The 12,078-nt window shown below is 33.4% G+C and overlaps 3 protein-coding genes across 5 annotated transcripts; 2 read left to right on the plus strand and 1 right to left on the minus strand.

Moving 5' to 3' along the window:
• Positions 1-1,271: 1,271 nt before the first annotated feature.
• Positions 1,272-4,182, plus strand: LOC105804824 (GDSL esterase/lipase At1g54790). Of its 2 annotated transcripts, none has more exons than XM_012637603.2 (5): positions 1,272-1,905; positions 2,582-2,782; positions 2,865-3,031; positions 3,190-3,460; positions 3,640-4,182. In XM_012637603.2, exons 1-5 carry the CDS (start codon positions 1,668-1,670, stop codon positions 3,906-3,908), a joined length of 1,146 nt encoding a protein of 381 aa, XP_012493057.1. In that variant the 5' UTR covers positions 1,272-1,667; the 3' UTR covers positions 3,909-4,182. The 2 variants fall into 2 exon arrangements, with proteins under 2 accessions (XP_012493057.1, XP_012493058.1); XM_012637604.2 differs by lacking the exon at positions 1,272-1,905 and adding an exon at positions 1,930-2,452.
• Positions 4,183-4,419: 237 nt separating this feature from the next.
• On the minus strand, positions 4,420-6,706 carry LOC105804825 (UPF0603 protein At1g54780, chloroplastic). Its single transcript, XM_012637605.2, has 3 exons — positions 6,122-6,706; positions 5,537-5,729; positions 4,420-4,812 (listed from the first exon to the last, which is right to left on the minus strand). Exons 1-3 carry the CDS (start codon positions 6,566-6,568, stop codon positions 4,565-4,567), a joined length of 888 nt encoding a protein of 295 aa, XP_012493059.1. The 5' UTR covers positions 6,569-6,706; the 3' UTR covers positions 4,420-4,564.
• Positions 6,707-9,235: 2,529 nt separating this feature from the next.
• LOC105804823 (uncharacterized) lies at positions 9,236-11,720 on the plus strand. 2 transcript variants are annotated; one of them, XM_012637601.2, is made up of 8 exons: positions 9,236-9,579; positions 9,989-10,068; positions 10,197-10,257; positions 10,556-10,613; positions 10,708-10,765; positions 11,130-11,202; positions 11,277-11,385; positions 11,523-11,720. In XM_012637601.2, the coding sequence occupies exons 1-7, from the start codon at positions 9,286-9,288 to the stop codon at positions 11,367-11,369; spliced, it is 717 nt and encodes a 238-aa protein (XP_012493055.2). In that variant the 5' UTR covers positions 9,236-9,285; the 3' UTR covers positions 11,370-11,385; positions 11,523-11,720. The 2 variants fall into 2 exon arrangements, with proteins under 2 accessions (XP_012493055.2, XP_012493054.2); XM_012637600.2 differs by having other exon boundaries at positions 11,277-11,720.
• The last annotated feature ends 358 nt before the right edge of the window (positions 11,721-12,078 follow it).

Consider the following 12,078-nt stretch of genomic DNA (forward strand, 5'->3'; position numbering starts at 1 on the left):
TTTTTCTAATAAGGTTTTAACGAGGCACATTATCTATCCATAGGCATCCAAGGTGGAGTGTTATAAATATCTTATTAAGTGGATGTCCATCTTAATCAAAATAAAGTTTTGGTGTACTTTAAATTCTAATAATGATTAGAATTAGATCCCTACTTTTATATTTCTTCTTCTTTTATACTTTTTATGCCTATAAATAGATACTCTGATGAAACATTGTAATCATCCATTTTAATCAATAAAGTACATTCTCTATTGCTTTCATATTTTTTTTTGTTCTCTCTTTTTTTCTCGACAAATTAAAAATATAATTTATTTATTTTATCCAATCTCATTTTTTTAAGTCTATATTTTTATCCAAACATTTACAATTTTTGAATAGATCTTCTACACTCAACAGATGATCCATAGGTATAATCACAATATTGCTAAAACTAATTCCAAAATCCTAGCACATGTGCTGTTGGGATTGCATTATTGGAGAATTTATCACTGCCTATATTTAGTACAATGTAATTGCATGTATAATAGAGCTTGCTGTGGCTCCATTAATTATTCAAATTACTGCATCTCTACTCCTGGATACTTCTCTATTGTTTGGATGCATTTCCCTGCAAGTATCTGCGGAATCTGGCTAGCTGTCTTTAAGTCCGGACTCTGATCTAAAGCTTGCTCTACTGTATTTATCCTAAAATGTTATGTAGTTTCTGACAGCTATTCTCTGATGGTCAGATTTGTTAGAATTCCTGTGATAAGACCTTGATTCCAACCCGTGAAATGCACAACTTTTGTAGTTTTGTTTAGCTTTGAGATGTGTGAACTGTGGAGAAGGCCCATCTTTAATTTGTCAAAACTCATGATTTTACAACCTGGTTTTTCTTTTTGCCCCAACACTGCAGTGGGTAAGTCTCGGGCAGGATGATCTTCAGAGTCAACATCATTCGGCAAATCCATGATGGAACAAATCTGGGTCCGTTCTTAACTTTTGTAAGAGTGTAAGAAGATGGAAGATGTCCCCACTCCCTCAATTGCCCCAAAGTTAAACAAGATTCGATATCGGGTAATCGTATTGATTCTCAATTATATTTAAAGTGGAGTTAAATCTTTAAATTGGTGATAAATTATCTTAAAATTATTTTTATCTATAAAACTCGAATCCCTTCATTGAATATCAAATTCTTTATCACTTAAACCAACAAATCCATACATACGCGTATTGGTTTGAGCTATAGAAATACAAGAAAACTAATGGAGTAAGGACGAGGATAACACAAAAGAGGCATCAAGTAAGCATGTTAAAGACCACCCGTGGAAGGCAAATTCCACCACATTGCTTGCAGAACGGTGCTCATTTCCCTGCCACAATCTCTCCCTCAAACAAACCTCAGGATTCCCATAATTTTCACTCAAATTATCAATAAATTATAATCAAGGCTTTGCAAGTTTCGAGGTCTTCACGGGCTTCATCAAGAGAAAAAACACTTTTTAGATAGTTTTTATAAATTCCTTTTGATTAGAGAGAGGCAAGAGGATAGCCAAACCCAAAACTTTGCTTTTTTTAGTATTTCCCCTTGGCTTCTAAGTAAAACTCATAAAAAATTTGCCCATAAAAAGCAATCAAGAAAGACCTTTTTCTTTCATCATTGCTTGTTAGTTTTGGACAGAAAGTCATGGCTAACACCAACACCTTCCTTCTCCAAATTACAACACTGTTTTGCCTGTTGTTCCCCGTAGCAAACTCAGTTGTTTTCAATTACCCTGCTGTTTTCAACTTTGGTGATTCAAACTCAGACACAGGTGAACTTGTTGCAGCATTGGGAGATATCCTGGATCTTCCTAATGGTCAAACTTATTTCAAGACTCCTTCTGGCAGATTTTGTGATGGTCGCCTCACCATTGATTTCCTAAGTAAATGCTCTCTCATCCCAACTTCAAACTATATATATATATTCATAAAAGTGAGACATGGGATATGTCCCAAGGCCAATCTTCTAGTTTACAAGAGATTAAAAAAATAAAAAAAGAAATTGATATTGTATTGGTGGTAGTATGGTGGTAGTATGGGCAATTTTTTTTGTGTTACCACAACTGAAAGCAAACTTCCACTGGCTTGGGACACATATGATCCACCAACCAAACTAATTATTTATTTATAGTTGGCATTTGGTAACCAACATAAAAAAATTAGTGTAAGCTACAAGCCTAAACCCTGGTGATTCATGTTTGTAAACCATGGCTTCCAAGCCTTACATTCTCTTGGTGTTCATCTTCTTGCCTTTTGCCAATTCCATTCACTTCAAATTCCCTTCTATTTTCAACTTTGGAGATTCTAATTCTGATACTGGTGAGCTTATTTCAGCCGGTATTGAGAGCCTTGAACCACCTCATGGTCAAAGTTACTTTCAAACACCCTCTGGGAGATATTGTGATGGCCGTCTAATCATTGATTTTCTCAGTTAACTTTCTCACTATTTAGAATTTTCTGTTCTATCTGCAGTTTTATTGATTAAGTTATGGCAAATTACCAATTTTCTATTGTATCTGCAGTTTTATTTTGTTTGTTTGTTGGGGGTATTTGCTACAGTGGATGCAATGGATCTGCCATTTTTAAATGCTTACCTGGATTCAATTGGCCTACCAAGTTTCCACAAAGGGTGCAATTTTGCAGCTGCAGGCTCAACCATCCAACCAGCTACTGCACAAAGTGTCAGTCCATTTTCATTTGGTGTTCAAGTGGCTCAGTTTGTAAGGTTCAAAGCTCGGGTTCTTGAATTGCTAGCCAAAGGTGCAGACATAGATAATCATCTAGAGAATACCTGCAATATATATAACTGTTGGAAATGTTAATAGATATCCATTTATTGCAGGTAAAAGACTTGGTAAGTACCTTCCAGCACAAGATTATTTTCAGAAGGCGCTTTACATGTTCGATATAGGCCAGAATGATCTTGCTGGTGCCTTTTATTCCAAAACTTTGGATCAAGTACTTGCCTCAATTCCCACAATCTTGATAGAATTTGAAACTGGAATAAAGGTCAGCTTCGAGAACACTTCAGTTTAAGAATGTTTTTCATCTTCGAGGTTCCCATGTTTTCTCATGGAATTCCTCTATATTGAAAGACACATTTGATTATCTTGATGGGTACTTTGAGCAAGCACTTTAATACATGAATTCTTTGGGTTTGATTGTAGGCATTATATGATCAAGGGGCAAGGAACTTTTGGATACATAACACAGGACCTCTTGGATGCTTAGCTCAAAATGTCGCCAAATTTGGAACTGATGCATCTAGCCTTGATGAGCAAGGGTGTGTTAGAAAGCATAACCAAGCTGCCAAAATCTTCAATCTGCAGCTTCATGCCCTTACTAAAAAATTGCAGGGCCTGTATACAGATTCGAATTTTACATACGTTGACATCTACACGATAAAATCGAACCTTATAGCAAATTATTCTAAACTTGGTAAGTATCATTTCCTACATTACTGAGAATTTCCCCCCTCTTAATTTAGTTTTAGTAGCAAGAAATCCTACAAGGGTTTCAACTTATGCCTTAGTGTCTGATATCTGAGTGCAATAAGAGGTAAATGAAGGGTACATGAATAGAATAGAAATAATTCTTGAGTGCTTACCATTTTGAAGGATTTGAGCAGCCTAAAATGGCTTGCTGTGGATTTGGTGGTCCACCTTTGAATTACGACAGCCGAATCTCATGCGGGAAAACTAAAGTCATTAACGGAGAAACAGTTACGGCCAAAGCATGCAATGATAGTTCTGAATATGTTAACTGGGATGGAATTCATTATTCAGAGGCTGCGAATCAGTATGTTTCATCTCAAATACTCACCGGAAAATACTCCGATCCACCCTTTTCAGACAAAATGCCATTCCTTCTCAGTCTCAAGTTCTGAAGGCCTAATATTTACTCAATGCTGCGACTCTCTTTGTAATTTGTATTGACTTATAGCAGTCATTGCAAATGTTATTGATCAAAAGTTACTGTAGAGAATTATAATTTGTAACTGGAAGTCCATTTTCCAGATATTGCACTCTGCCATTCAATTACTTTATTGACCCCAAGGTAAACTATATATGTGCAGAGTGTATAGGCAGCAAAACTCCCTTATATGAAACTGTGGCTACATTCTCAAACAGGAATAATTTACCATGCTTCGATTTTCGGTATCCGGTATTTGACTTAAGCTATGCATATTGGATTTACATGCTAAATGATAGGCAGATAAAATCATTCATGACTGAATGAATGAAAAGTATGACAGGTCTCAAAAGTAAAGTTCTTGTGTCACCTGAGGGGAAAACATATTTCACTTCCCTTTTCTCGATTAGTGGCCTAAAGCATTCTGATTAAGCTGATCATAGAAGTCGGTTGTGTGTTATAATCGAGCTTTGGTTTTCTAAAGATAAACCAAAAATCTGTACTACTGCTTGGATTGCAAGTTTCTCATCAACCATATTTAACATGAGTGATGGTATAACTAGATGTTATACATGTTTCCTCATCCAAAGGAAGGGATTCGAAAGACAAATCTTATAATACAGATAACCTTTACTTCTTGGAGACATAGGCATAGTATTGTGCCATAGGAACAACAAAAGCAATCACCAACAAACCTCCAACTACAAGACTGAATTGTCCTCTTTTCTCTTCGGTCTCTTCCCTGGATTTAAAATTCGATTCCCGCTTGTTGTCCTTAACCTGGGGGCCACCAGGATCTGGCAGTCCATCAATGGCAGCAACTAGCCTTTTGGCACTGCTATAAACCGCTTCATTGTACTTTTCTTCCGTAGCCAAAACTGCAATCACAAAGAACAGTACTATGATCAGTAAAGTTGCAATAAACGAAATGAAAGGAAAAGAAAGATATTTATGCACATGAAACTTCAACCCTCACTGTAAGCTATACCATTGATGAAAAAAGCCAATATGGTTTAAGACTGAGAATAATCAAATAAATTCGTTAGGTTGGAATGAAAACCAAATAACTCAGGCTATCTTCCTGTTGGCATCTAGAAGTCAAAGTCAGCCATTCTTGGATAAGAGAGCAAGGCCTAGAATAGTAGAATGTACTTTGAAACAATGGAATCAAACAAGAGAGCTCACCGGTGAAGAGTGGTAACTAAAATTGCACCATGAATAAATGTATACCACTTAGCACTAGCAACTCATATGCAGGGGCTAGAGAAGACAACTAAAAGCTTATACGGATAATTTGTGCATATTGATCACACAACTTGTTGATTGTTTTAGTTTTATCATCGCACAGACAACAAAAAGAAAACCTCCAACAAGTTCAATCAGGATAAATGTAATTCTACAGGGTGTTGCAGCAAGAACCTATGATTCTTTCCATGAAACCTCTCCCTAGTAATCTTTGAATTCTTATTTTTTTCGAGTTTTGGACGGTCTTATCGTTGCTATGAAAATGTTATTGTGTAGATTTCACATAATGAGCTACATTATCAACATTTCCAAGCACATGACAAAAGAATATAAGGTTTCAACTTCAGAAATATTTACCAGGAAGGTTCTCAGTTACAGTAGCATCGAGAATATTTTCTCCGACAGCTTGTACGAATGCAGGTCCACCGGTGACTGCCCCTTCTTTTTGGCTCGTGACAAGCACAACAATCCCTTTATTGCTACCCTCTTCAAGTGTAGGATACCAACGCTCCAGAACTTGGTCAGCATACTCAAAAGCATCAGCTTTGCTCTGCAATCAAATCTTGTCAATCTTCAGTATCAAAAATCACAAAAATCCTGGTTGATTTACTTCTCTAATTTACTTCTTTACTCATAGTTCTCACTGTTTACTGAGAAACTCAAAACAAAAGAAGAGGAGTTAATGGTATTATCACCAATCAGCTTCTCTACAAATTGAGTTAGATTTAAGCTAAACAGCCAAAACTGCCTACAACTTTTTACTTGATTTTCTAAGTGACCAAACAGACAGTTAATGACTACAGCTTCTACCCTATCTTCTCATTGCAAATTTCATATAGTTCAACCAAAGAACAACAATAAATCAACAAAAGGTATCTCATAGAAGACAGAAACTCACAATCATACAAGTAAACAAGTAAAAACATCAAAACAAGATCTTACAGTGAGTTTTCTAACAGTAATAAAATTGATGTGGAAGTTCTTCCTTGACTCCAAATCAGACAAAAGGCGCTTCAAATCAGATTTTGTCACTCGACTAAGCACATTAGCATCATCAACTACATAAGATTCCTTTGGTGGTCCCTCATTTATCACATCAAACTCCGATGCAATTGCATTGCCAGTGTATAGAACTGGAGAAAAATTGAGTGCCAAAGAGATAGCTAATGCTGCTAGCCCTTGCTGTGCATGAACAAACCAATTTCTGGGTTCTGCCAAAGATGGCTTTACTAATTGGGAAGTGGGTTTGTTGGGGGTACAAGTAATGGGTTTTGAGAGAAAGAGAGAGGCTGGTCTTGGTTGCTGTGAAGGTAACAAAAGGTTCTTGGAAATGGATGCTTTGGGATTCAAGATTGGATGAAGGGAGTGAGAAGAAAGAATTGTTTCCATTATAATTGTTCACCAGATCGGGGATAGCAGAGAGATGGAATTTTTTTCAAAGAATTTAAGAGAGAAAGGAAAGATTTTTATTTTCATTACAGTTTCAATGTGTTTCTGGTTGTGTTTTAGTTTAGAATGGTTGTGTGGTCTGGATGTTGTCCTGTTTTGGATTTGGTTAGCCACATTTTTTCCCTGGAGGATAATGTATCTCATCCATGTAGATAAACAAAGGGTATTTAAGTAATATTGTGCTTCATTTAAATATTTGTTTTTTTATTTATAATATTTTGGCCAAGACAACATGATTTTTTTATTAAACTAAATCTATATAACTTACAAATAGAGTTTGGGTAAGGGGTGGGTTAGCTTCTTTTTTTTTTTATTAAAATTTCATGATGGAATCAAATATAGATTTAAGTAAAATTTGTCTAATATATTTACTAAAATGCCATTGTATGATTATTATTTTTTATATTTTTATTTTTAATAGATAAGTGTTGAGTTACTTATCAGTTGATCAAAATAGTAAAGTGTAGATATATAGACACAATAATTGGTGACTAGTTTGGAACACTTTACTAACCCTTTACTTCAAATGTATTCTACTATTAAACAATAGCGCAAGTTATAATTTAAGCTTAACTCATTGTAACCTCACATCTATACATCAATCAAGATCACCTCTATTAGGACTTTCCTTTTAAAATTTAGCTACTGAAGTGAACATGAATATAGTTTATATACTAGTATTTTGCACTAAAATAATTTTCTCTCAATGAGCAAAATAAGTGCTCTCTAATTCATACATCATCAAATAAATAAGCCTTCTTTAAATAGATATTATAAGCTTGTAAATCTCCTAGTAGTGTAAACGAGATATACTTTAGAATTGTACTTCAATTAAAATTCTATATGGCATCAAAATAAGTAGTGATATTCTTTAATTAAACTTTTATAGAAATTGGATCTCCTCAAATATGATAACTTGATCACACATAAATTCTTCAAATAGAATTCTTGCTTGGTTGATATTTAACAAGTCCAAATCCATAAAATTACAACTTAAAATCTTCAAAGAGATGTAAAATTAAACCAAGTTATTTCGGTTAAAAGTATATCAGCATATATGATAAGTTACACAATCATCCAATTGCAAAATGAGTTGCAACTAAGAATGCAACTTGCAAATCAATATTATTTTCTACCATACCCTTACTCTTCTTAATCTTTTCAAGATTTATTTTGAAGTTTTCTAAAGATGCAAGAGTTCATAAAAAAATGCTCAAAGAGACCTAAAAACCTTTCCAACTAGTTTGACATTCTAATACTCTTTACCAAGAGTAAAGGCTTAGTTAGAGATATCACTAAGTTTTGTATAAATATCATACAATGATTCATCATCAAGCATCTTGAGAGTTTCAAAACTTGGTCATTAACATTTGGATTAAATGCTACGCTATATTTTATAATTTTTTCTTTCATTTTTATCATGAAAAATTTATACATTACCCAATTATTTTTGTTTTTAATCATGTATTAATTTATATTTAAAAATATTGTTTATAATTACAATTTTTTTATCTTTTTTACAAATAACAATATAAGATGAAAGGCTACACAAATATGTTTTCTCTATAGAAATATAGAGAGTACTCTAGAATATATATTAAATTGAAAATAAGAAGATATGAATGTAGAGAGTTATATTTTGTTTTTATATTGAAATTTACTTATTTTTAATTATCTTGTTGAGTTCATTAATTCACTTAATTCATAACTAATTTTGGAGTTTTAGTTTTGTGTAAACACTAATGAAAAAGTATGATATGATCCCGTAATTATCACTAATAGCCATGTTTATTTGATTTATTATTATTATTATTATTATTATTATTATTATTATTATTTTCTTTTGAATTATATTTTTATACAATTATTGTATAAAATAAAAGTTGGAATAAGCAACCTTAAAATCATATATTTTTTATTAGATATTTAAATTTTTTTGTCAAAGAACGATCTAAACTATAATTTCATAACTATTATGGTCTATACTATTATATTTGTTAGAAAAATTCTTTCAACTAATTAAGAGTTGAGACATGACATTTTAATAATATTAAAAAATTAAATTAAATTGAATTACTATTTAACAATATCTCTCACACACACATCTTCACTTTTCTCTCCATAATTCACAACACCAAACATGGGGAAAGATGTTGGTATAAGAGCAAGTAATCCTACATTGTATAGGAACATGTTACAAATGAATTATGAATCTATATATACACATCTTATATCCACATCGCTTAAAAAAAAGAAATGAGACTTTAGATCTATATAAATGCCTATTTTGTAAGTTTTATTTTCACATTAATAGTTGGTACTAAAAATAAGAAAAAATTATTTGTGTTATCACTTTTAATGCTAATGTAACAGAAAGTGTTTCCAATTGGAAGTATTTTTTGTCAATATACTATAAATAATTTACGTAAAAATATTTTCATAAAATCAGCCTATTCTCATAATTCTTCAAAAAAAAAAACCCCTAAATTTTTTTTTGCATTTTAGTCATAAGTAGATATTGGTTACTTTCAATCACATGAAAATGACTACAATGCCCTCCTGTTAGTATTAAAGTGTGGGACATGACAGCCACAATTAACTGTCCCACACTATCTAGTTTGTCTATTAACAACCATGAACTTTATCTTCCCTCTGCCATGGCCTTTCTACTCTCCTTCTCTCCAAACCCTCCTCTAAACCCTAAGCTTTCCTCTCTAAACACCCCACTTTCCTCCACTCTCAATACGAAGAGACATTTCATCATTCATACTACTTCATTTTGCTTTATTCTTTTGGCCCAACAAAACCCAATCCCACAATCTTTAGCTCAAGCTTCCACACCTTCCAAACCGGCTTTGAACCTTGCAAACACCAAATCGTGGTTCCAATTCTATGGTGATGGTTTTGCCATTAGGGTTCCTCCTGAATTCGAGGACATCATGGAGCCTGAGGTACTTTTTATTTATTTATAATTGTTTGTTCTTTGCAATTTGGTCTCAATGGAACTGGGAAATAAATGATGGTATTGTTAACTTATCTGGTTTTGGTTTTATTCCCCCCCCCCCTCCCCCAAGTTTCAAAATCTATTGGTAAAATCTAATAGGCTTCTTTCATTGTTCTTCACCAGAAAAGTAGTCCTAACTATGCCATTAGTTTTGATGCATTCTAGCTAAATCTAGTGCATTTTTATAATTGGCACTTTTTATGTGATTAAACTGCAAAAAGAGATTATTCGATACTCATGGATCAAAAATGTTAGTTGTTTCTGGAAAATAATGTTAATAGTAAGTTATGATCAAGATATGTAAAGATAATTAGAGTTTTGTTGATAAACTTTAATGGATTGCTCATTTTTTGTAGGATTTTAATGCTGGAGCGTCTTTGTACGGGGACAAAGCAAAACCCCGGCCATTTGCAGCACGGTTTGCATCTACTGATGGGTATGCAGTACTTTTATGCCAAGTTCCTTTCCCTTACCTTTGATTCTTATGTTTATATATGTTTCCTATATGATAAAATATGCAGAGACTTATGGTGTTTGATTTCTGTCATATTTCCATATGTGCAGATCTGAAGTTTTAAGTGTTGTTGTTCGCCCAACCAATCAACTCAAAATCACCTTCCTAGAGGTTTGTTTCTATAAGTTTTATTATTAGAGCTAGCTTTGCTCCAAAAGCATATATGAGATGTTGCCAATGATAAATGCATGCCATATGTGTTAAATATAGATATCGAATCATATGTTGGTATAAATTTAGATCATAGAGCTATCTTAAATTATCACTATAATCTCATTAGTCATCTAGGCTTCCTCAAATTAATGTAATGTTTGCCATGTTATCCTATCTCTTAATTTGTTTTTATCTATTTGTAAGATTTTGCTACCAGCTCTTTGTAGAACTTGATGTGATCTTTTCTTATGAACAGGCCCAAGAAATTACTGATTTGGGTTCCATAAAAGAGGCAGCCAAAATCTTTGTCCCAGGTTGATTTTAGGCTCCTTAAAAAATGATAATTCTAGCTGTCTTCTTGATTTCTGTCATCTTTATTGTTGGTTTTCTTGATCCTTGCAATGGCAGGTGGAGCAACTCTTTACAATGCCAGAACCATAAAGATAAAAGAAGATGAAGGTTTCAAGTAAGCCATTTCGAGCATTCCGGGGTCTGTTATAAACTGTCAATTATTGATTCAATTAGTTAAGCATAGACTACACAATTAATGAAAGTAACTTAAGCAAATCCTAATCATCTTCTTTCAGCATATATTATTTTTTGCATCATCTACTGTTAATGGTGGTGTTTCTCAGAATTTTAAGTGTAACCTTGGGGAAACATGCATGTTAGATAACAATAAGTATTATGTATGTTGCAGTACAAAGTTGCAAAGGATAAAGAATATAATATGGAAGAAAAGTTATTTAAAGCATGTGCATTTTGATGTCAAATGACTATCTTTGCCTCTGAGTCTTAATATTTGCTATGAAATGCTTGATTCATGTCAGGACTTACTATTTCTATGAATTTGAAAGAGATGATCAACACATTGCACTAATGGCTACCGTTAGCAGTGGAAAGGTGTGTTAATCAATAATACTCCTAAATGTATATCGTTCTAATTTGCATATCACATCGACTAACACTTGATGCAGGCTATTATTTCCGGAGCAACAGCTCCGTGTTCCAAGTGGGATGATGATGGAGTGAAGCTACGTTCCGCAGCAATCTCATTGACAGCTCTGTAGTTCTTTGCACAAACAGGTTTTTTGAGTCACATATTCCACTTTGTACAAGAATCAGATTGGTTTTGGCATTGGTCTCTGGTCATTTATCTTGACATATGCTGAAGAATTTTCGACTCGACACCTAATTCATAGCAATTTACCTTCTTACAACAGCTTGTGAACAGCAGAAAGCTTAGAGTCTGAACTCAAGTCCTGATCTGAGCGCCCCATTTTGTTCTCCAAGACCTTTTTATCTACATACAGGATTTATGATGTCTGAAAGTAAACATTAACCATGACTCCATATTTTTGCTATGGAATATAAAAGTGTACTGATAAGAAATTTCAACAACTTAATTGGCCTTGCATTTATCCTTTGTTTTAGCTTATATGAATCAAAGGTTACCTCTTTTTTCTTTGCAATCTGTCTATCTAAACTTCAACATAAATACCCTTATAATTTCTAATTTTTATTAAAATGAATAAAATATGAATTAAGTCCCAACTGTATCACCTCAGTATCGACACCTATAACAAAAGCAATAAACATCATCATACAAATATAAGAATGCTCAACAGCCAGTAAGCCAAAAATCCACCATGTCCCAAAGCCAATTTGTCCAATGATCAACATATCACCATTTAATTCATTTTCCTTCAAACATCCTCTTGATGTCCAAAATGGCACACCATTTTAATTATATTCCGAGTATTTGTTGGTATATTTTAA

Source organism: Gossypium raimondii, chromosome 11 (assembly GCF_025698545.1).
Source record: "Gossypium raimondii isolate GPD5lz chromosome 11, ASM2569854v1, whole genome shotgun sequence".
NCBI lineage: Eukaryota > Viridiplantae > Streptophyta > Magnoliopsida > Malvales > Malvaceae > Gossypium > Gossypium raimondii.

Excerpts from the sequence above, each read along its gene's own strand:
- LOC105804824 (XM_012637603.2), top strand. The coding sequence starts at position 1,668 with ATGGCTAACACCAACACCTTCCTTCTCCAAATTACAACACTGTTTTGC. Across the intron at positions 2,783-2,864 it reads TCTTGAATTGCTAGCCAAAG|GTAAAAGACTTGGTAAGTAC; the intron begins GTGCAGACATAG and ends CATTTATTGCAG. Across the intron at positions 3,032-3,189 it reads AATTTGAAACTGGAATAAAG|GCATTATATGATCAAGGGGC; the intron begins GTCAGCTTCGAG and ends GTTTGATTGTAG.
- LOC105804825 (XM_012637605.2), bottom strand. The coding sequence starts at position 6,568 with ATGGAAACAATTCTTTCTTCTCACTCCCTTCATCCAATCTTGAATCCC. Across the intron at positions 5,730-6,121 it reads TTACTGTTAGAAAACTCACT|AGCAAAGCTGATGCTTTTGA; the intron begins GTAAGATCTTGT and ends ATTTGATTGCAG. Across the intron at positions 4,813-5,536 it reads TGTAACTGAGAACCTTCCTG|TTTTGGCTACGGAAGAAAAG; the intron begins GTAAATATTTCT and ends TTGTGATTGCAG.
- LOC105804823 (XM_012637600.2), top strand. The coding sequence starts at position 9,286 with ATGGCCTTTCTACTCTCCTTCTCTCCAAACCCTCCTCTAAACCCTAAG. Across the intron at positions 10,258-10,555 it reads TCAAAATCACCTTCCTAGAG|GCCCAAGAAATTACTGATTT; the intron begins GTTTGTTTCTAT and ends TCTTATGAACAG. Across the intron at positions 10,766-11,129 it reads AAAGAAGATGAAGGTTTCAA|GACTTACTATTTCTATGAAT; the intron begins GTAAGCCATTTC and ends GATTCATGTCAG.